Here is a 24,557-nt window from a genome sequence, read left to right as displayed (position 1 = left end):
GTATGAGGCATAGAGTGCTCAAAGACATGGCTGAGGTAAGGGAGGCTGAGACCCGACCATCACTCAAGACACAGAAGGTGAAATGTCAAGGCTGGGCCAAGAAATGTCTGAAGACAGATTTATCAAAGGTTTTATGGACTGATGAGATGAGTGACTCTTGGCGGAACAGATGAATGGATCCGCGGCTAAATCAGGAAGGGTATGGGTATGTGCACACGATCAGGAATAGCTCAGTATTTGTTCAGGATTTGACGCAGGTGAAATCTGCATTTGAGGTTACTGGCAGGTTGCCTGCGTTTTTGATGCGTTTTTTCCGCATACGTTTTTGATGCGGTTTTTTTGGGGGGGTCACTTGAAATAAAGCTAGTTGAATCTTGGCTTCTGGGAAGGAAAAAAAAGTGATTTTCTGTTTGCAGATATTTTGGGGGTATGTGCACACGGTCAGTAAACGCTGCGGTTGAAGACGCTGCGTACATCCGCAGCTTCCAACCTGCAGTGTCCAGCTGTTACAGCATAGTGGATGGTATTTCAAGAAATCCCATGCCCACTATGCGTGCACCGACACCTGCGGCTTACCCGCAGAGATGGACATGCGGTGCGTCTTTCCAGACCGCAGCATGTCAATTTATGTAGCGGAGACGCTCAGTCTCCACTGCATAAATTACCCATACCCTTTCATTAGATGCGATATAACCGCATTATCTTCCTAGTCACATTCGTAGTAAGTGCGGGAACGCAGCTTACTACGCATGTGTACTAATTTACATAATTGTGAATTTTGTGACACAGCCAGACGTACATGAAGCGGAGGAAAGCACACAGAGAGGCCCCCTCTTTTAATAAATGATAATTTAAAAAAATATATTGTGGGGTCCCCCTATATTTGTTAACCTGCCAGGCTAAAGCAGACTACTAGGACTGGTATTTCAGGCTGGTAAGGATCCAGTATCCATGAACCTGACCAACCTGATAATACCAGGCCGCAGCAGTCTGCTTACCTTGGATGGTTAGCAAAAATAGTGGGATCGCCTCCAAAAAAAATAGCGTGGGGTCCCCCTATTTTTGTTAACCAGTAAAGGAAAAAGCAGACAGCTGTGGCTTGGTATTCTCAGGCTGGCGAGGCCCATGGATTTTGGCCCTCACCAGCCTAAAAATAGAAGCCTGCAGCTGCCCCACAATTGGCACATCCAAAGATGCGGCAATTTTAGCACTTTACCCGGCTCTTCCCACTTGCCCTGTAGCGGTGGCAAGTGGGGTTCATATTTGTAGGGTTAACGTCACCTTTGTGTTGTCGGATGACATCAAGCCCACGGTTTAGTAAAGGAGAATCGTCTATAAGTTACATGGTAAAAAAAGACAGCCAGAATAAAGTCCTTTAATTGAAATAATGACACAGACTCCTTTAATAGATCTTAATTAAACCATACTTACTGCATCGCCTATTCCACCGACGACATTGTCTCCTGGAAGAGAATGAAAATAAAAAAGCAACAATATCCTTGCCTGTCTGCCGAGAACATATACATACTGTCCCACAACGAGTCCTGCCCTGCTTCATCTGGATGCCTTTGGCTGAACAGTGGCATTATGCCACCATTCAGCTTGACATTCAGAACACAGCGGAGCTCGAAGATGATCACCGGAGATAACGCAGTCCTCGGCGGTCACGTGCACTGCAGTTCTCGCGGTCAGCTGATCGTGAGAACTTGGCTAGTGACCGGAGATAACCCTGTCCCCAGCAGTCACGTGCACTGCAGTTCTCACGATTAGCTGATCGATCACGAGTACTGCAGTGTATGTGTACTTCCGGCTGAAACAAGGTACGCTATTATTTAAATTTGTACACATGTGTAGTAAGCTGCGTTCCCGCAATTAATACGCATGTGACTAAGACCTGTTTAACACATACGTTTTTTATGTCAGTTGTAATCCGCGGAAAACGGATCCGTCTCCGTACTGACATGAACGTGTGCCACCGGACCGTGGTTTTTACGGATCCAGTGAAGGATGAAATTTGAGAGAGAGAGATTTCCGGCAAAGGCAATTCTTCCGGGCATGCGCGGTGTACAAATGCGGATCCGGCCAGCCAAAAAAGTTTCATTGTCCGTCCAGTCATGTCAGCGGACGCCAAAATTTTGATGGATCCAACGGATGACCATCCGTCAAATTCCGCCAATAATGCAAGTCAATGAGAAAAAAACGCCAACAAAAATGGCAGATCCGTTTTTTTTGCAAAACGGCGGATTTTGACTGATGGAGACTAACGGAAATGTGAAGCAGGCCTAAGAAGATAATGCGGTTTTACCGCATCTAATGATAGTGTATGGGTAATTTACGCAGTGGCCATGGGATTTCTTGAAAGCCCATTACCTACCGCATAATGTGGCACCTATTAGTTGGCAGAAATGGTCATAATACATGAACATTACATTGTTGGATAGCCTACCATTGGAGAATCACTATACAGCAATCATCAGCAAAAGGTCTAACGCAGGTCACATCCACATGAAGTGAGCACCACCTGAGCCTTCAGCCATTATCCTATAGGTGTGAGATCTGCAGAGTGAAAGCGTAGGTTGGGTGTAGGACATGCGTCAGCAGGTGTGTGCTACCCATGAAATAGCCCTGGCCTTCAGTTATTCTAAGCATTTAAGATTTAGAGAATTAGCCTATATTTTTAACCCATCTTTTGAATGTGCTCTGTTTTTCCATTGATAAATATTCTCATTGTGTAGCTCATTCTCCCTTCTATTCATTTACTTGCAATTCCTTCTAATACGATTTGGCAACAGTTGATATCATATAATTGGAATTGGTAGATTCAATTTACACTTAAGGACAAATCATGAATGTTTGAGACCCCTCTCTACTTCTAATGAGGCGGTGGCGTTAATTCTAAACTGCCGTGTCACGCTCAATGGATGTCTGCTTCACACTTTCCTGCAAGCTATCCATCTAGAAAGTCACCATCTCTTTGCAATTTGCCTTTGTGATTCAGAAAGCTGGTGAAGACGTCGAGGTAGTTCTCTTGGGAAATAAGTGTGACAGAGAAGACGAACGTGAGGTTTCAAAAGAAAGAGGGGAAAAGGTAAGCATTGATTGTCTCTGCATAGAAAAGCATTTGAGTTAGCCGGGTACACTGCATCTGTAAGGCGCCTGACCATGCAGCTCCGTCATTAGGAACTAATGTTGCTTAGAATGGAATTCTCATTTTGGAATATTGATTACACCTTTTTCTTAAGATGCACTTTTGAAAAATGTCTTTTAATTCAGGTATTATAAAGTTTTATCCGTTGGTAGAAACTTTGGAAGCGTATTTCTTACACATTAAGGTTATTTGTAGCTGTCTATAAAATGTAAAGTCTTTGTGTCGGCTGCAAATAAACTTTGTGCCCCTCCATATACCAGATTCTTGGATATTCTACATATATAACACTATAATTTGTTATAAGATGTATAAAACATCACATACATTTGGTCTGCATTAATTTTATATATGCGCCAATAAATCAGAAATAAAAAATAATTCATATTTGAAATTAGTTTTGACTCAAGGGATTTGGACCATAAACATCAAAGTGTATATACAAATGATAGGTGAGGCATGATCACAAGGGGTCGTTTACTAGGGTCCCCACTGTTCAAAGAATGGGGGTTCCAATGTCCTCTGTGTGGATGAAGCCATAGTGAACATGTGCTACTACTGTTCAATTCACTGTCTATTGTAGTGGTGGTCGCACATTCTTCGTTCACACTGGGGACTTTGTGCCCCCTGTTCTTGATATTGGTGGCAATCTTAGCAGCCAGAGCCCATCACTCATATATTAATCATCTATCCTGTGAATAGAGAATAAGTGTCTTTTTTTCCATGGGACACCCGTTTTATAGAGTATGGTTTTGTATTACTCCAATGCTTATTTATGTACACCGAGCTGATACAGATATTATTCATTGGGTACAAACACATTCTATGTTTAGTCTGATTCTCTAGTAAACATTCTTTCCCCTTAGGCCTCTTTCACACTTCAGTTTTTTGCATCAGTTCAAATCCGCCAAAAAGGCAGACAAGCGGATCCGTTCTCAACTGATGTGAACGGATGGCACAGGATCCGTTTTCAGACGGATCCTGAAAATGAGGAAATTTAAAGGCATCGCTGGCCGGGAAAAGGAGAGAGAGAAAAAAAGAGAGAAAGAGAGAGAGAGATTTTTTTTTTTTGTCCGGCACCCACAAAGAATTTCGGGTTAAATTAGTGTCTGGAGGATCCGCCAGAAAAAAAAACGTTGCAAGCTCCGTTTTCAAATCTTTGAGGATGGTGACGGACAGCAACTTTTGGCGGATCCACCAAAAAAACGGATGCAACGGACGGCAATCCGCCAGTAATGGAAGTCAATGGGGAAAAAAAACGGATCCTCAAAAGAAAATTGAGGATCCGTTTTTTTCAAAACCTGGCGGATTGTGACTGATTGTAAAAAACTGAAGTGTGAAAGAGGCCTTACCCTCGATTCTTACCAACATGGGCACTGTGACTGCCTCTATGGTTCCTGCGGGTTAGTATCATTTGTGTGCCATACCCCTCTGGGCAGCTCTTGAGGTCAGTTTTCATCCTACACCATAACAATAATCTAAAGCACTGCCCCAAATGGGACCTGGCCTGTTTATTCTTATTTTTCACCTGGTATTCTGTCTGCAGTGGATTATCCACCTCTAGTCCAGGCCCAGCTATCGGTCTACTGACATACGCAGCAGTCCCAGCGAGACTGCAGGTCTAACCCTTATAATGCACTTCATTTATGAGTGGCTCTAATATAAATGCAAGTGCTCCTTACGTCTATGTAGTTGTATACATAAGTGAAGTTATCTTCCCTTAGATCTGATTTCAAGCAGCAATAATGTCATTTAGTCATTCGTCTTATTACAAATAATTAAAATTGCAAAGTGGTTGTAAAATTGAGCACATTTTCAATTTAACCCCTTCACCCCCAAGTTCATGACCGGGCCAATTTTTACAATTCTGACCACTGTACCTTTATGAGGTCATAACTCTGGAACGCTTCCATGGATCCCGGTGATTCTGACATTGTTTTCTCGTGACATATTGTACTTCATGTTAGTGGTAAAATTTCATTCAAATAACTTGCGTTTATTTGTGAAAAAAACGGAAATTTGGCAAAAATTTTGAAAATTTCGCAATTTTCCAACTTTGAATTTTTATGCCCTTAAATCACAGAGATACGGCACACAAAAAACTTGATAACTAACATTTCCCACATGTTTACTTTACATCAGCACAATTTTGGAACCAAAATTTTTTTTGGTTAGGAAGTTATAAGGGTTAAAAGTTGACCAGCGATTTCTCATTTTTACAACACCATTTTATTTTTAGGACCACATCACATTTGAAGCCACTTTGAGGGGTCTATATGATAGAAAATACCCAAAAGTGACACCATTCTATAAACTGCACCCCTTAAGGTGCTCAAAACCACATTCAAGAAGTTTATTAACCCTTTAGGTGCGTCACAGGAATTTTTTTGAATATTTAAAAAAAAATGAACATCTAACTTTTTTTCACAAAAAAAATACTTCAGGTTCAATTTTTTTATTTTACCAAGGGTAACAGGAGAAATTGGACTGCAAAAGTTATTGTGCAATTTGTCCTGAGTACGCTGATACCTGATTTGTGGGGGGGAACGACTGTTTCGGCGCATGGCAGAGCTCAGAATGGAAGGAGCGCCGTTTGACTTTTTCAATGCAAAATTGGCTGGAATTCAGATCGGACGCCATGTCACGTTTGGAGAGTCCCTGATGTACCTAAACAGTGGAAACCCCCTACAAGTGACCCCATTTTGGAAACTAGACCCCCCAAGGAACTTATCTAGATATGTGGTGAGAACTTTGAACCCACAAGGGCTTTACAGAAGTTTATAACGTACAGCGGTACAATTAAAAAATCATATTTTTTCCACAAAAATGATCTTTTCACCCCAATTTTTATTTTCCCAAGGGTAACAGGACCCTAAAAGTTATTGTGCAATTTGTCCTGAGTATGCTAATACCCCACATGTGGGGGTAAACCACTATTTGGGCGCATGGCAGAGCTCGGAAGGGAAGCAGCGCCATTTGACGTTTTTGGCTGGAATTGAGATCGGACATCATGTCGCGATTGGAAAACCCCTGATGTACCAAAACAGTGGAAACCCCCCACAAATGACACCATTTTGGAAACTAGACCCCCTAAGGAACTTATCTAGATGTGTGGTGAGAACTTTGAACCCCCAAGGGCTTTACAGAAGTTTATAACATAAAGCCGTACAATTAAAAAATCATATTTTTTCCACAAAAATGATCTTTTCACCCTCAATTCTTATTTTTCCAAGGGTAACTGTCACGCGGCGGCTGCCGCGCACTCCTTCCCTTACCTCCCTCCGGCCCCGGCTCACCCGCTCTCCGGTGATCTCCTCGCTTCCGCACCGGCCGCTGCGGGCCTCGGCGCGGTCCCCCCCGGTCTTCCTTCCTCGGCCGGCGACCGCCTCTGTTCGGCCCCCTGGATCGCGCCTGGTGCGCGCCCCCGCTCCTCCTCGGCGGGCGCGTCTCCACGCTATGGCCGGGCACGCGCTCTCCTCCACCTGAGGACGCGCGCCTCCTCCTCCAGCTGGAGGTCATAACCCGGAAGCCCTTCTCTCTTCCTATATCAGGCCGCCTCCTCCTGAAGGCGATGCCTGACTATCACTAGATCCTGCTAGTGACTCTGGCCGCTCTCCTTGTGCTCCCCAGCTCTCTTCCCGTGCATTTACTCATTCCCTCTTGTGCTCTCTCCTAGGTTCTGTGTCTTCGGTCCTCGTCCGTCTCCCCTGTGTCTCCAGTCCTTGCACATCACTCCTGTGCCGCCAAGCTGTGCCGTCTCTCCTGTGTCTCCGAGCCGTGTCGTCTGTCCAGTGCCTCCTATCCGGATCTACCTGTCTGTCCGCTTATACGTTCCCGGGTACCAGCTGCCGTGGTGATAGTTACCCGCGGGCTTGCCCCATACACTCCCTGTATAGGGGGTGGTCCACCTGGTCAGCTCACCCTCGGGAGGTTCGTTGCCACGGTCTAGTGGGTCCACCCCAGGATAGTCAGGCCATGGATCCCGCTGGTACCTCGACCCCGACCCAAAAGGAACTTTTGTTCCTTCGTGAGAACCAGGCGAGGATCATGTCGTTCCTCAAATCGATGGAGTCCCGACTTTCGTCTTTGCAGACCTCCGATCCGGGAATTGCCACCCAAATCTCCGGCTTGCAGCAGGAACTGGCTCAGCAGCGCGACACCCAGGCCCATATTTTGAATTATATTGCCTCTGTAGATAACCGCTTACTAGCTCTACAGACGGCAGCCTCTGTCCCGGCGCCTGTGGCTGTTCCACACTCCTCCCCCCGGTTGGCCAAACCCCCATGCTATAGCGGAGATCCCAAACTCTGTCGGGGGTTCATTAACCAGTGCCAGTTGCATTTTGAGTTGGCACCCCTACAGTATCCCTCCGACCGGGCCAAGGTGGCCTTTATGATTTCCCACTTTGAGGGTGAGGCACTGGCCTGGGTGAATCCCTTGTGGGAACGCGATGACCCGATAGTCTCCCAGCTCGCGACCTTCTTGGAGACCTTTCGTAAGGTCTTCGATGAGCCCGGTCGCCTGGTCTCCGCCACCGAGTCTTTATTTTGCCTTCGCCAGGGTACTCTCTCGGTGGGACAGTACGCCATCCAGTTCCGTACGTTATCCTCTGAGCTGGGGTGGAACAATGAGGCCCTGGTAGGGGCTTTTTGGCGTGGCTTGTTGTCCCGAATCAAGGACGAGCTGGCAGGCAGGGATACACCCACGTCTTTGGAGGATCTCATCTCGCTGGCAACACGAGTTGATCTACGTTTCCGGGAGCGTTCCCGCGAAGTCGCCAGGGAGAGAAGGCCCAATCGTTTTTCTCCTCCGACACACAGCCCACCACGCTCGCGGTCCTCTGCCTCGGCCGCAGCTCCCGAACCCATGCAAGTGGACCGACTCAGGCCCGCGGAGCTACGCCGCCAGGACAGACTCGCTCATGGCCTTTGTCTTTATTGTGGCAGCGCCTCCCATCTCCTGCGTTCCTGTCCTGTGAGGCCGGGAAACTCCTCCGCCTAGGACAGGTAAGAGAGGCCTCCCTAGGTGTCGTTGACACCTCTCTACCCTTGACCCTTTCTGTTGTGTTTCTCCTGGGCTCCAAACGTTTTTCGGAGATAGCCTATATTGACTCAGGGGCTGCGGGAAACTTCATCCAACTCGAGGCGGTGAAGAGATTAGGGATACCTGTCAGGTCCTTGGAGGTTCCCCGGCAGTTAGCCTCTGTCGACGGCGCTCCCTTGCGCGAGGCCGTTACACTGGTCACTGAAGAGCTGGAGTTACAGATCGGGGTTCTGCACCGTGAAAGGATAACCTTCTTCGTGCTGCCGTCTTTGTCCCACACCGTGCTCCTGGGCCTTCCGTGGTTGCGGATGCATGAACCTGTCCTGGATTGGCGGTCCGGAGACATTCTTCGCTGGGGCTGCTTCTGCCAAACTAGATGTCTCCGCCCAGTACGACCCCTCAAATGCTCTTCTCCTGTGTCGGGCCCTGCGGAGTTGCCTTCGGCTTACTGGGCCTTTGCGGACGTCTTCGATAAAAAGGAAGCGGAGGTCCTTCCACCGCACCGGCAATATGATTGTCCTATCGAGCTTGTTCCTGGCTCGACTCCGCCCCGGGGGCGGATCTATCCGTTGAGTCCACTCGAGTCCCAGGCCATGACCGAATATGTACAGGAGAATTTGGCCAGGGGCTTCATCCGAAAGTCTTCTTCCCCTGCTGGAGCTGGCTTCTTTTTTGTCAAGAAGAAAGACGGGTCCCTGCGCCCCTGTATTGACTATCGTGGTCTCAACGAGATTACCGTTAAGAATAGATATCCTCTACCTCTCATCCCCGAGTTGTTCGACCGGCTACGTGGGGCACGAATCTTTTCTAAATTGGATCTCCGTGGAGCCTACAATCTCATCCGTATTCGCTCCGGAGATGAGTGGAAGACCGCCTTCAACACCAGGGATGGACACTATGAGTATCTCATCATGCCCTTTGGGTTATGCAACGCTCCCGCAGTCTTTCAGGAATTTGTGAACGACGTTTTCCGAGACCTTCTGTATTCCTGTGTGGTTGTGTACCTCGACGATATCCTTGTCTTCTCTCCTGATCTGTCCACCCATAGAAGAGATGTCCGCCGAGTACTGTTCCGTTTGAGGGAGAATCGTCTGTACGCCAAATTGGAGAAGTGCGCCTTTGAACAGTCCTCTCTTCCATTTCTGGGCTATATCATCTCCGACTCTGGCCTGCGTATGGATCCTGAGAAGGTTTCGGCCGTGCTTAACTGGCCACGTCCTCAAGGGGTGAAAGCCATTCAGCGCTTTCTCGGCTTCGCAAACTACTACCGGCAGTTCATCCCCCATTTCTCCTCTTTGACTGGCGCTATCTCATCTTTGATCCGTAAAGGAGCCAACCCACACGTCTGGACCCCTGAAGCAGAGGGAGCCTTTCTATCTCTGAAACGTGCATTTGCCACGGCTCCCGTACTCCATCGCCCTGAGGTCAACAAACCATTCGTCCTCGAGGTAGATGCATCCGCAACTGGAGCTGGAGCTGTTTTGTCTCAGATGTCTTCCTCTGGTAGGCCCGTTACGTGCGGTTTCTTTTCCAAATCATTCTCCACCCCAGAGCGGAATTATTCCATCGGAGACCGAGAACTGCTTGCCATCAAGTTAGCCCTAGAGGAGTGGAGGTACTTATTGGAGGGCGCCGCACATCCCTTCACAATCTTCACAGACCATAAGAATCTAGCTTACCTGCGGTCTGCACAAAGACTCAACCCTCGGCAGGCCAGGTGGTCTCTGTTCTTCGGCCGATTCGATTTTGACCTGCATTTTCGTCCAGGTGACAAGAACCTCAAAGCCAACGCCTTGTCCAGGTCCTCTCTTTCCACGGATGTCGAGGAGGAACCCGCGCATATCTTGGACCCATCCAGGTTCATCACCGTGGCACCGCTTTCTCTCCTCGCAACCCCACCTGGCAAGACTTTTGTTTCAGAGAAGGACTGAAGACGAATCCTCCACTGGGGCCATGCTTCTAAGCTGGCTGGTCATCTCGGCCATAAAAAGACACTTCTCCTGGTGTCCCGCTATTACTGGTGGCCGACTCTTTCCCAGGATGTCCAGGATTTCGTCGCCTCCTGTCTCTCGTGTGCCAAGATCAAGGTGCCTAGGCAGCTGCCTTCTGGTCTTCTACATCCGCTTCCAGTACCCTCGTCTCCTTGGCAACACATTGCCATGGACTTTATTACGGACCTACCCTCCTCTGCCAATTGTACTGTCGTCTTAGTGGTAGTAGATAGGTTCTCTAAAATGGCACACTTCATCCCTTTACCCAGCTTGCCATCGGCCCCCGCCTTGGCGAAGATTTTTGTCCAGCACATCTTTCGTCTCCATGGACTGCCCCAACATATTGTTTCGGACAGAGGAGTCCAATTCACCTCTCGCTTCTGGAGAGCCCTATGCAAATCGATGGATGTCACTCTTGACTTCTCCTCATCTTACCATCCACAGTCCAACGGTCAGGCAGAACGGACGAATCAGAGTTTGGTGAACTACCTCCGGCACTTTTCTAATATCCACCAGAACGACTGGTCTGAATTACTCCCGTGGGCCGAGTTTGCCTATAATAACCACGTCAGTGAATCTTCTGGCAAATCCCCATTCTTTGTCGTCTACGGTCAACATCCTGGTGTACCTCTACCGGTTCCTCCCGCCTCGGGTGTACCGGCGGCTGATCTTCTGTCCGGAGAATTCTCCAGGATCTGGCAGGAGACCAAGACCGCTCTCGAGTTGGTACGTAACAGGGTTAAGAGATACGCAGACAAGAGGCGCCTGGATGTCCCGCCATATCACCCAGGTGATAAAGTTTGGCTAGCCTCCAAGTTTATTCGCCTCAAAGTCCCGTCCCACAAGCTGGGTCCCCGCTATATTGGACCTTTTGAGGTCTTGTCCCGTATTAATGATGTCTCCTACAAATTGCGGCTTCCCGCCTCTCTCCGCATCCCTAATGCTTTTCATGTGTCTTTGCTTAAGCCAGTCATTTTCAATCGTTTCCTTTCTAAAGCTCCTCACTCACCTCCGCCTGCCGCCGCAAACGATGTATTTGAGGTTAGAGATATTTTGGCCATGAGAAAGCAAAAAGGGAAAACCTTTTTTTTGGTTGATTGGAATGGCTTTGGCCCTGAGGAGAGATCCTGGGAGCCCCAGGAGAATATCCAAGCTCCTCGAATCTTGGCTAAATTTTTGTCCGGTCTGCGGAGGGGGGCGCGTAAGGGGGGGTACTGTCATGCGGCGGCTGCCGCGCACTCCTTCCCTTACCTCCCTCCTGCCCCGGCTCACCCGCTCTCCGGTGGTCTCCTCGCTTCCGCACCGGCCGCTGCGGGCCTCGGCGCGGTCCCCCCCCGGTCTTCCTTCCTCGGCCGGCGACCGCCTCTGTTCGGCCCCCTGGATCGCGCCTGGTGCGCGCCCCCGCTCCTCCTCCTCGGCGGGCGCGTCTCCACGCTATGGCCGGGCGCGCGCTCTCCTCCACCTGAGGACGCGCGCCTCCTCCTCCAGCTGCAGGTCATGACCCGGAAGCCCTTCTCTCTTCCTATATCAGGCCGCCTCCTCCTGAAGGCGATGCCTGACTATCACTAGATCCTGCTAGTGACTCTGGCCGCTCTCCTTGTGCTCCCCAGCTCTCTTCCCGTGCATTTACTCATTCCCTCTTGTGCTCTCTCCTAGGTTCTGTGTCTTCGGTCCTCGTCCGTCTCCCCTGTGTCTCCAGTCCTTGCACATCACTCCTGTGCCGCCAAGCCGTGCCGTCACTCCTGTGTCTCCAAGCCGTGCCGTCTCTTCTGTGTCTCCGAGCCGTGTCGTCTGTCCAGTGCCTCCTATCCGGATCTACCTGTCTGTCCGCTTATACGTTCCCGGGTACCAGCTGCCGTGGTGATAGTTACCCGCGGGCTTGCCCCATACACTCCCTGTATAGGGGGTGGTCCACCTGGTCAGCTCGCCATCGGGAGGTTCGTTGCCACGGTCTAGTGGGTCCACCCCAGGAGTACCTTACAGTAACAGCACCCTAAAAGTTATTGTGCAATTTGTCCTGAGTATGCTGATACCCCACATGTGGGGGTAAACCACTATTTGGGCGCATGGCAGAGCTCGGAAGGGAAGCAGCGCCATTTGACGTTTTTGGCTGGAATTGAGATCGGACACCATGTCGCGATTGGAAAACCCCTGATGTACCTAAACAGTGGAAACCCCCCACAAATGACACCATTTTGGAAACTAGACCCCCTAAGGAACTTATCTAGATGTGTGGTGAGAACTTTGAACCCCCAAGGGCTTCACAGAAGTTTATAACATAAAGCCGTACAATTAAATAATCATATTTTTTCCACAAAAATGATCTTTTCACCCTCAATTCTTATTTTTCCAAGGGTAACAGCACCCTAAAAGTTATTGTGCAATTTGTCCTGAGTACGCTGATACCCCACATGTGGGGGTAAACCACTATTTGGGCGCATGGCAGAGCTCGGAAGGGAAGCAGCGCCATTTGACGTTTTTGGCTGGAATTGAGATCGGACACCATGTCGCGATTGGAAAACCCCTGATGTACCTAAACAGTGGAAACCCCCCACAAATGACACCATTTTGGAAACTAGACCCCCCAAGGAACTTATCTAGATGTGTGGTGAGCACGTTGAACCCCCCAGTGCTTCACAGAAGTTTATAACGCCCGGGCGTGAAAATAAAAAATTCGTATTTTTTCCACAAACATGATCTTTTAGTCACCATTTTTTTATTTTCCCAAGGGTAACAGGAGAAATTGGACCCCAAAAGTTGTTGTCCAATTTGTCCTGAGTATGCTGATACCCCATATGTGGGAGAAAACTACTGTATGGGCACACGTCGGGGATCGGAAGGGAAGTAGTGACGTTTTGGAATGCAGACATTGATGGAATGGTCTGCGGGTGTCATGTTGCCTTTGGAGAGCCCCTAATGTACCTAAACAGTGGAAACTCCCCACAAATGACCCCATTTTGAAAACTAGACCCCCTAAGGAACTTATCTAGATGTGAGGTGAGCACTTTGAACCCCCAAGGGCTTCACAGAAGTTTATAATGCCAGGGCATGAAAATAAAAAAATTGTATTTTTTCCACAAACATGATCAATTAGTCCCCAATTTTTTTATTTTCCCAAGGGTAACAGGAGAAATTGGACCCCAAAAGTTGTTGTCCAATTTGTCCTGAGTACGCTGACACCCCATATGTGGGAGAAAACTACTGTATGGACACACGTCAGGGCTCGGAAGGGAAGTAGTGACGTTTTGGAATGCAGACTTTGATGGAATGGTCTGCGGGTGTCATGTTGCCTTTGGAGAGCCCCTAATGTACCTAAACAGTGGAAACACCCATAAATGACCCCATTTTGGAAACGAGAACCCCTAAGGAACTTATCTAGATGTGTGGTGAGCACTTTGAACCCCCAAGGGCTTCACAGAAGTTTATAATGCCCGGGCATGAAAATAAAAAAATCGTATTTTTTCCACAAACATGATCAATTAGTCCCCAATTTTTTCATTTTCCCAAGGGTAACAGGAGAAATTGGACCGCAAAAGTTGTTGTCCAATTTGTCCTGAGTACGCTGACACCCCATATGTGGGAGAAAACTACTGTATGGGCACACGTCGGGTCTCGGAAGGGAAGTAGTGACGTTTTGGAATGCAGACTTTGATGGAATGGTCTGCGGGTGTCATGTGCGTTTGGAGAGCCCCTGATGTACCTAAACTATTGAAACTCCCAACAAGTGACCCCATTTTGGACACTAGACCCCCCCACGGAACTTATCTAGATGTGTGGTGAGCACTTTGAACCCCCAAGTGCTTCACAGAAGTTTATAACGCTCGGACGTGAAAATAAAAAAATCATTTTTTTCCACAAAAATGATATTTTTGCCCCCAATTTTTTATTTTCCTAAGGGTAACAGGAGAAATTGGACCCCAAAAATTGTTTTGCAATTTGTCCTGAGTAGGCTGATACCCTACATGTGGGAGTAAAACACTGTTTGGGCGCATGGCAGAGCTTGGAAGGGAAGGAGCACCATAGGACTTTTTCAACTCAGAATTGGCTGGAATTGAGATCAGATGCAATGTTGCATTTGGAGAGCCCCTGATGTGCCCAAACAGTGGAAACCCCCAATTCTAACTCCAACCCGAACCCCAACACACCTCTAACCCTAATCTCAGCCCTAACCCTAGCCCTAGCCCTAACCCTAACCCTAGCCCTAATGGAAAAATGGAAATAAATACATTTTTTTAATTTTATTATTTTTCCCTAACTAAGGGGGTGATAACGGGGGGTTTGATTTACTATTTATGGCGGTTTTTATTTTTGGCAGCTGTCGCACGCTAAAAGACGCTTTTTATTGTAAAAATAGTTTTTGCATCACCACATATTGAGAGCTATAATTTTTCCGTATTTTGACCCACCGAGTCATGTGAGGTCTTATTTTTTGCGGGACGAGTTGACGTTTTTATTGGTACCATTTTCGGGCACGTGACATTTTTTGATCGCTTTTTATTACGAATTTTGGTATGCAGAATGAACTAAAACCAGCGTTTCATAAATTTCTTTTGGGGGAGTGCGTTTACACCGTTCCGCGTGCTGTAAAATTGATAAAGCGGTTTTATTCTTCGGGTCAGTACGGTTACAGCGATACCTCATTTAGGTCGTTTTTATGTTTTGGCGCTTTTATGCAATGAAAACTATTTTATATAAAAAATAATTATTTTTGCATCGCTTTATTCTGCGAGCTATAACTTTTTTATTTTTTCGCTGATGATGCTGTGTGGCGGCTTGTTTTTTGCGGGACAAGATGACGTTTTCAGCGGTACCATGGATATTTATATGCGTCTTTTTGATCGCGCGTTATTACACTTTTTGTTTGGCGGTATGATAATAAATCATTATTTTTTGCTTCGCTTTTTATTTTTAATTTTTTAGGGGTTCGCTAAAGGGGTTAACTAATGGGACAGTTTTATAGGGCGGGTCGTTACGGACGCGGCGATACCTAATATGTGTACTTTTATTGTTTTGGGTTTTTTTTATTTTCAAAAAATGAATTTATTGGGGAATATTTTTTTTTTTTTTTACTAATTTATTTGGCGATTTTTTAAAAATTATTTTTACACTTTTTTTTAATTTTTTTTTTACTTTATTACATAGTCCCAGGTGGGACATCACTGTCCTGTGACAGATCGCTGATCTGTCACATCACAGATCACTGTGACAGATCAGCAATCTGTCACAGGCAGTGCACAAGGCTTCCTCATGCCTGCGCTTTGCAGGCACTGAGGAAGCCAGCTTCCTCCAGGCCCCCGAAGGCCCCCGTCGCCATTTTGGATCCGGGGGCCTGGAGGAAAGGAGTCCCCCGCAGCAGCGCTGCACATTGCGCTGCTGTGGGGGGCTCAGGGAAACACGGAGGGAGCCCCCTCCCTGCCGATGCTTCCCTTTAACTCCCGGTACACCGCGATCATGTTTGATCGCGGTGTGCAAGGGGTTAACGTGTCGGGGGCGGTCCGTGACCGCCCCTGACACATAGTGCCGGGTGTCAGCTGTGATAATCAGCTGACACCCGGCCGTGATCAGCGGCGCTCACCACGTGGGCGCCGCTGATCGCGCTAGACGTACTATCCCGTCCATGGGCATAGGGGCCCGGGTCCCATGGACGGGATAATACGTCTGATGTCATGAAGGGGTTAAACAGCACACATAAGGAAAACAATAAAAAAAAAATTCAAATAAAATAAAAAAAAAAAAAACATTTGAAAGGTTAACTCACCAAACCCTGACTAATGCACTAGCAGGATGCAGCAGACCTCCATTGATAAAGGCTGAGGGCATCACAGGTGCAAACCACTGATGAAAACAGCCAGTAACCCAAGAGGGTCTGGCTGCCTAGTGGGAAAAAATGCACACAAATAAGGCTTGCATAGGACATCAGTTACACAGATAAGTGTGGTGCAAAGTGTCTGAACAGCCTATTAATGATGCCCATAGTATTAGCAGGCGGGCTGCTCAGCACTATATGTATGCATCACATAGCAAAAACCAAGTCAGCATAAAGAGGTCTAGCTGCATCCTGCAAAAATGATAAAAAGTGCAAAAAGATAAAAAGATATGGGTTATTATTTACTATTTTGGCCAAAGCAGATAGTCTCGCAACCCAACGTCAAGGGTCCCCAAATTTTGTGAGTCCCTAACACAAAATCTGAACAGCGCAGGTCTAGCTGCAACCTGCAAAAATGATAAAAAGTGCAAAAAGATAAAATTTTCAATTTACTTGTTAAACATTTTCTTTGTTCTCTAGAATGGAGGGTTTTTTATGTTACTGATTAGTGCTTGTCTCAGGTTATCTGCTGTCACTGAAGCTTTTCAGTGGTGGTCTGTGTCCTAGGTAAGGAGTGTGTGTTGCATTTATAAGCTCTTTCTAATAAAGCTTGTAAGTGCTGCTCTGTAGCTGGCTAGATTGCTGGATCCAGCCAGTTTCAATGTCCCTGTGCTCATCCGTTGCTACAGAGGGAACGCTCCCTATTGTTGCAGCATTGGAGAGCACACAGCTTAAGCCACACAAAAAAAGTGTTTACCTACCAAACATATGGAGCTCCTCCTTATTGCTATTGATGTCTTTCCCACATTAGTTTCCTGGCTTCCTGACCACTGCAGTCAATCAGAAATTGTTTTGAACTGTCTCAAACAGGACTTAAAGGCCAAACATGACACTAGTCACTCCCCTTAGCAAGTCCCAAGGCTAATCTCATTTCCCCCTTATACAGGGATCCATCCTTCAGTGAAGAGGCCCCTGGGTTGCATCCACAGCGTAACTTCTGGCTAGTGTAGGGTTGAATGGTCCGTTAACTGGACAACTACCTGAGAGGTGGGAAGTATGACTGAATCAGAGGCCAGATACATGGTGAGAGGAATAGACAGAGTCAGGAAGAGACGTAAGGCAGAAGAGGTGGCAAACTTATAAGGGTCAAATCCAATGAGACAACCAAGCGGATAATTAGAGCACTTTAAGAGTATGAACTAGGAGCCAGAGATAATGCAATAACCGAACAGGGACTGATGACACATGGGAATTTAAACAGGGTTCATGGTATCCCAACTGGGAGCCAAAACCATCCTACCATTTGTCCACACTCCCCGTAACACTAAAGTGCCTGGTCTGGGTGGTAATTGCACTGCACTGTAGGAGGAGAGATTACTTCTCTGCATTAGTAGTGACGTGTGCTACCATGCAGATCAAGGCCCACCTCCCCCTTATCTTGTCAGTGTTGGCCACAGGAAAGAAGAGGTGGCACCTAACAATGGAAGGAGCCAGGACAGGTGAGTATGTTACACTAGTGCCTTAGCGTTTGTCAGTTGACCTTAGTAGTCCACACACACTAGATAAGTGTCTGTAGGAAGTGGAGGGCATGCAGTACTTGGTTAGTTCCCTGGCTTCCTTGTTTCATGTGTGAACAGTGCTTGGCCTCTGACTACCTACTGCCAAGGCCATCAACAGGGCAGCACAGATGGCTGCTTTCAAGGATCTAGGCAACACAGGGTACTGAAGTGCAGCCTTTTAAATTAGTAACTAGCACATTCCCAAAAGTGATGGCTGCAGGCAATCAGAATTTACAGAGAACCTGTATTAGATTTTGGGCTACTGAACAACTAGCATGTCATTAGTCCACTGCTGTTTAGCGTTTCGAACATGTTCATGTCAAAATGGACTGTACCATGAGGGAATATAAGAGCTTGTAAGTTACCGGAGACGAGTCCTGGTCTCTCCCTTAGTGATGTTGAGCATATACAGTTAGGTACATATATATTTGGACAGAGACAACATTTTTCTAATTTTGGTCCTAGACATTACCACAATGAATTTTAAACAAAACAATTCAGATGCAGTTGAAGTTCAGACTTTCAGCTTTCATTTGAGGGTATCCACATTAAAATTGGATGAAGGGTTTAGGAGCTTCAGCTCCTTAACATGTGCCACCCTGTTTTTAAAGGGACTAAAAGTAATTGGACAGATTAAATAATTGTAAATAAAATGTTCATTTCTAGTACTTGGTTGAAAACCCTTTGTTGGCAATGACTGCCTGAAGTCTTGAACTCATGGACATCACCAGACGCTGTGTTTCATCCTTTTTGATGCTCTGCCAGGCCTTCACTGCGGTGGTTTTCAGTTGCTGTTTGTTTGTGGGCCTTTCTGTCTGAAGTTTAGTCTTTAACAAGTGAAATGCATGCTCAATTGGGTTGAGATCAGGTGACTGACTTGGCCATTCAAGAATATTTCACTTCTTTGCTTTAATAAACTCCTGGGTTGCTTTGGCTTTATGTTTTGGGTCATTGTCCATCTGTGATATGAAACGACGACCAATCAGTTTGGCTGCATTTGGCTGGATCTGAGCACACAGTATGGCTCTGAATACCTCAGAATTCATTCGGCTGCTTCTGTCCTTTGTCACATCATCATTAAACACTAGTGACCCAGTGCCACTGGCAGCCATGCATGCCCAAGCCATCACACTGCCTCCGCCGTGCTTTACAGATGATGTGGTATGCTTTGGATCATGAGCTGTACCACGCCTTCGCCATACTTTTCTCATTCCATCATTCTGGTAGAGGTTGATCTTGGTTTCATCTGTCCAAAGAATGTTCTTCCAGAACTGTGCTGGCTTTTTTAGATGTTTTTTAGCAAAGTCCAGTCTAGCCTTTTGATTCTTGATGCTTATGAATGGCTTACACTGTGCAGTGAACCCTCTGTATTTACTTTCAAGCAGTCTTCTCTTTATGGTAGATTTGGATATTGATACGCCTACCTCCTGGAGAGTGTTGTTCACTTGGCTGGCTGTTGTGAAGGGGTTTCTCTAGACCATGGAGATTATTCTGCGATCATCCACCACTGTTGTCTTCCATGGGCGCCCAGGTCTTTTTGCATTGATGAGTTCACCAGTGCTTGCTTTCTTTCTCAGGATGTACCAAACTGTAGATTTTGCCACTCCTAATGTTGTAGCAATTTCTTGGATGGGTTTTTTCTGTTTTTGCAGCTTAAGGTTGGCTTGTTTCACCTGCATGGAGAGCTCCTTTGACCGCATGTTTCCTTCACAGTAAAACCTTCCAAATGCAAGCACCACAACTCAAATAAACTCCAAGCCTTTTATCTGCTTAATTGAGAATGACATAACGAAGGGATTGCCCACACCTGTCCATGAAATAGCCTTGGAGTCAATTGTTCAATTACTTTTGGTCCCTTTAAAAACAGGGTGGCACATGTTAAGGAGCTGAAACTCCTAAACCCTTCATCCAATTTTAATGTGGATACCCTCAAATGAAAGCTGAAAGTCTGAACTTCAACTCCATCTGAATTGTTTTGTTTAAAATTCATTGTAGTAATGTCTAGAACCAAAATTAGAAAAATGTTGTCTCTGTCCATATATATATGGACCTAACTAAGTTTTTTTACTCTCCGCAGCTGTAATATCACAGGAAAAATGCATGCAATTTCTCTTCTTGCACTTTCTGAATGTAAAACTAAAAGAACACGTCAACATCTTATCATTCAAGTTTCTCTGGTACCCTAGTGAATCTGTCATAAAATAATGACCTAGTTGGACGCCGGACTTTGTGATCACTTAATGCTGAACTGTTTCCGCTTAGCCTCCCAGCAGCAGAACATTATCATTCCCATTATTATCATTCCTGTAGTGTACATGTGTACATGTACAGTCATCACGAACAAAAGTGTTTCCTGTTGAGATGAATGAAATGCAGAGATTCATACACCCACACGTATACCTGGGAACTTTTACCCTAGTTCCTAATGTTCAGCCAGAGTTTAGAAAGTTTCACTTTAAAAATATGTATTTATTGTCCTTACTTTTTGTTGGCATCGGTGACATTATACGCTGCTCAAAAACATAAAGGGGAGGGGGGTGTGGCTATGCCGTGAAGAGGAGAGGACGCTAGCAAGGAGAGCTCATCACTATCCTGCTAAATCCTGGTCCCTGGACCCCTTTCTGGCAACTCACTTTCAGCTGGCCAGACCCCTTTGGACATCGGGACCCTCTTGGGACTTCTGTGGCAGGTCTGGAGACTGCTTCTGGGAGCGAGCGGCGGGGGAGATAGAGACGGGCGGCTGGTTCCCCACGAGGCGGCGGCCATCTTGGGCGCGCGGCTCAGCTGCTGAGAGCTGCAGCGCCGGCCTCCATTGCTGCACCGCCGCCGGGCAGTGAAGAAAACCGGCTAATAACCTGAGGGAGTGCGCGGTGAGTGCCCTGAAAAAGTGGGCCCCGCGTGATAACCCCCTCTTCCACTATCCGCTCTCTGTGCCGGCTGGCGCTATTACTAAGGGAGGCTCTGTGCACCCTCCCTCACTGCACCTGCCTCTGTGGGGCCCCCTCTCTCCCCAGGCCATAAAGATCTGAATTGTCCCTGGCTGCCGTACTTATAAAATATCAGGCATCCCTCTGTAGCCTGATCTGCAATTAACTATTGCCAGCCCGACTGTGATTCCCATCTGTAGTGAGAAATACCCGGACCACATGCCTCTGTTTCATCAGACTGCACTGCAGACAATCATGAGCTGACTAAAAGGGTCGGGAGCGGCGGCGGAGAAATTGAAGGAGTTTGCTAGACCGGACCCCGCTGAAAGTGCGCGGCATAATAAGAGCACGTCATCTCAAGTTCAGCGCAAAAATCATCATTCTGGGGGTGAAGAGGAGACGGAACAGGAGGAATTGACCCTTAAACAAGCATCTGAGCAGTTGATGCAGGCTCTCTCATTGACCAGGACATCCCTGACGGAGAAAATTGAGGATGTTTACACGGAGGTGGGGAGACTCCGTCAGGATATGCAGGCCATGAGGGGACGCACCACGGAGGTGGAGACAAGGGTGTCCAAGGTGGAAGATACCATTACACCTATGGAGGCTACGTTAACGAAGGTGGCGGGCTCCATGAATGCTTGGAAGCAGAAGGCGGATGATTTAGAAAACAGAATGCGTCGGAACAATATCCGTATTGTTGGACTACCTGAGCGTTCGGAAGGTCAGCATCCTGAGCAGTTTTTGGAAGATTGGCTTAAGACCTTCCTGGGAGACGAATTCTCCTCAACGTTCGCTGTTGAAAGAGCTCACAGGGTCCCTACAAGACCGCTGCCTCCGGGGGCCCCACCTCGACCATTCCTGGCACGCCTGCTCAATTGTAAGGACAGAGATACCATTCTGCGTCTTGCATGCCTGAAAAGTCCTATTAAATTCAACAATGCTGCCGTTTCCATCTTTCTGGATTTCTCCATGGAACTGCAGAAGCAGCGAGCGCAGTTCATCGAGGTCAAGAAGCGACTCAGAGACAGGAACATTGTGTATTCGATGATATATCCGTCCCGGCTCTGGGTTGTTCATGAAGGTTCCTCCATATTTTTTACAGATCCGGCGGAGGCGACTGAGTGACTGCGATCCCATAGGGGGTCCCCCACGAAAGAATCCTAATGTGGCGGCTGTTACTTCAGATCCTCTTAATTAACGGTCTAATTGGAGCTCTTTCGGCGAGTTCCCAGTTACCAGCTATACCGGACGCTGTACTCAGTGATGGTATACCCGTTTCTCTTTTAATTGGGGCGTAAGACTGTGCGCCTATGTTACTAGGTTTCTGTTTTGCTTTCTCTTTTTCAAAAAAAAGTTTGTTTTTTTTATAGTTGTTCAGATGGAGGCCGCAGCCGACACCAAATTCTGTTATCTGTGTGGGATCTCTGCACTTGGTTCGGGCACCATTATGCATCATATCCAGATGGAAGGGAATGGGTTCTGAGCTGATTTGTATGACCTGGAATGTAAGAGGCATAAAAACCCCCCGAAAGAAAATTAAGGTGTTCTCACAAGTTAGACATTACCGTCCTCACATTGTGGCCCTGGTAGAGACACACCTGACCAGAGATACGGTTCGGTGGGTACAGAAACCGTGGGTGCAATGGTTTATACATGCTTTTCACACTAGCTACTCAAGGGGAGTTTCACTGTTAATTCATAAGGATGTTCGGTGGGAGGCCCGGAGGGACCCCGAGGGGCGATTTGTGTTCGTTCATGCGCTGATTAACTCTCAGAAATATGTCATTCTTTGTATCTATAATCCCCCTCCGGCCAATATATCAATTATTCAGAAGGCATTGAGCTTTGCTTTAAATTACCCAGACGCACATGTCATCTGTATGGGAGATTTTAATCTGGTCATGAATGGCCATCTTGATAAATTGAGACTGCGCGATGGAATACAGGATGGGGTCCCCCCCCGGGTACATCCCAACTGTCACAATTTTCAGCCTGGCTGCCGCACTTCATGTCCTCACAATTACCAACCCTCATCCTGGGAGACTTCAACATCCCCATTAACAGCCCTACTTCCACATCTGCATCCCAGCTTCTATCACTAACCACCTCTCTAGGCCTCTCACAGCTTTCAATCTCTGAGACACATAAGGACGGTAACACCCTTGATCTGGTCTTCTGCCGGCTCTGTTCAATCTCCCACCTAAATAACTCACCGCTTCCACTCTCTGACCACAACATTCTCCTTCACGCTCACAAATCCTCGCCCACCCCAGCTCACTCCTACCTACCACACAGTCAGAAATCTACAAGCTATTAAACCTCAGACACTTTCAGATTCCCTACACTCATCACTGTCCCCAATCTCCTCTTTTTCCTGTCCTAATCTGGCTGTTCATCACTACAATGGCACTCTTAGAAGCACCCTTGACCAAGTAGCTCCCCTCACCCTCAGAACCTCCAAACACAGAGTAAAACAGCCCTGGCTCACATTGCAAACTCAACTTCTCCAGCGATGCTCCAGGAGTGCTGAACGCCTATGGAGAAAAACCCGCACACCAGAAGACTTCATCCACTTCAAATTTATGTTAAGAACCTATAACGCTGTCCTTCACCTCGCCAAACAGACCTACTTCACCACCTTGATCTCCTCACTAGCCAACAACCCCAAGAAACTTTGACACTTTTCACTCCCTCCTCAGGCCAAAAGCACAAGCCCCTATCACAGATATTTGTGCTGATGACCTGGCCTCCCACTTTACAGAAAAAATAGATAATATCCATCAAGAAATCTGCTCCCAACCACCAAGTGCTGTGACTCCCATCCCTTCCTGCATCTCCCCTGGCTCACTTTCCACATTTGATCCCATCACAGAAGAAGAAGTCTCCAGACTCCTCTCTTCTTCTCGTCCGACTACATGCACTACCGACCCCATGCCCTCACATCTCCTCCAGTCTCTCCAGTCGTCACAACCCACCTAACTACAATCTTTAATCTCTCCCTCTCCTCGGGCATTTTCCCATCCTCCTTCAAACACGCCATTGTTACTCCATTACTAAAGAAACCCGCTCTCGACCCATCCTGCACAAACAACTACAGACCAGTCTCCAATCTCCCCTTCATCTCTAAACTTTTGGAACGCCTAGTTTACTCCCGCCTTAGCCGTTACCTCTCCACTCACTCCCTTCTAGACCCTTCACAGTCCAGCTTCCGCCCCCTACATTCGACTGAAACTGCACTCAAAGTGACCAATGACCTTCTGACAGCAAAACGTAACGGTGACCACTCTCTGCTCATTCTTCTTGACCTATCTGCAGCTTTCGATACTGTTGACCACCATCTCCTACTCTCTAGGCTCCAGTCACTAGGCATTAAGGACACTGCTCTCTCCTGGTTCTCTTCCTATCTCTCTGACTGCTCCTTCAGTGTTTTGTTCTCTGGCTCCACGTCATCTCCTCTTCCTCTTGCTGTCGGGGTACCTCAGGGCTCAGTCCTTGGCCCCCTTCTCTTCTCTACACGGCCCCAATTGGACAGACCATCAGCATATTTGGCTTTCAGTACCATCTTTATGCTGATGACACACAACTATACACGTCTTCCCCCGACCTTACCCCCGCTGTACCACAGAACGCCAGTGACTGTCTGTCCGCAGTCTCCAATATCATGTCCACTATCTGAAACTCAACCTCTCTAAAACTGAACTTCTTCTGCTCCCGCTGTCTACTAACCTCCCTAAATCTGACATTTCCCTCTCCGTGGGTGGTACCACAATAACACCCCGGCAGCAGGCGCGCTGTCTGGGTGTTATGTTTGACACCAATCTCTCCTTCACATCCCATATACAATCTCTTGCCCGCTCTTGCCGCTTACACCTAAAGAACATCTCTAGAATCCGCCCTTTTCTCACTATGGAAACAACAAAAACCCTCACTGTTGCATTGATCCACTCCCGCCTGGATTACTGCAATGCTCTATTAATTGGCCTCCCCGTCACTCGACTATCCCCTCTCCAGTCCATACTTAATGCAGCGACCAGGATCGTCCATTTGGCTAATCGGTACTCGGACGCGTCCGCTCTTCGCCAG

At 47.4% G+C, this 24,557-nt stretch overlaps 1 protein-coding gene across 1 annotated transcript in view; it reads left to right on the top strand.

Moving 5' to 3' along the window:
* The window catches only part of LOC141096873 (ras-related protein Rab-10-like), a 117,343-nt gene that overhangs the window by 72,599 nt on the left and 20,187 nt on the right, over nucleotides 1–24,557 (top strand). Inside the window, exon 4 of the mRNA XM_073583732.1 lies at nucleotides 2,999–3,088. Within this exon, the coding sequence (XP_073439833.1) occupies nucleotides 2,999–3,088 (90 nt within the window). The remainder of the gene's footprint in view (nucleotides 1–2,998; nucleotides 3,089–24,557) is intronic.

This window comes from Dendrobates tinctorius, unplaced genomic scaffold (genome assembly GCF_039654945.1).
Source record: "Dendrobates tinctorius isolate UK_male_01 unplaced genomic scaffold, ASM3965494v1 ptg000081l, whole genome shotgun sequence".
NCBI lineage: Eukaryota > Metazoa > Chordata > Amphibia > Anura > Dendrobatidae > Dendrobates > Dendrobates tinctorius.
Note: the sequence above shows the minus strand (reverse complement) of the source record. Positions and strands in the feature narration are given on the sequence as shown.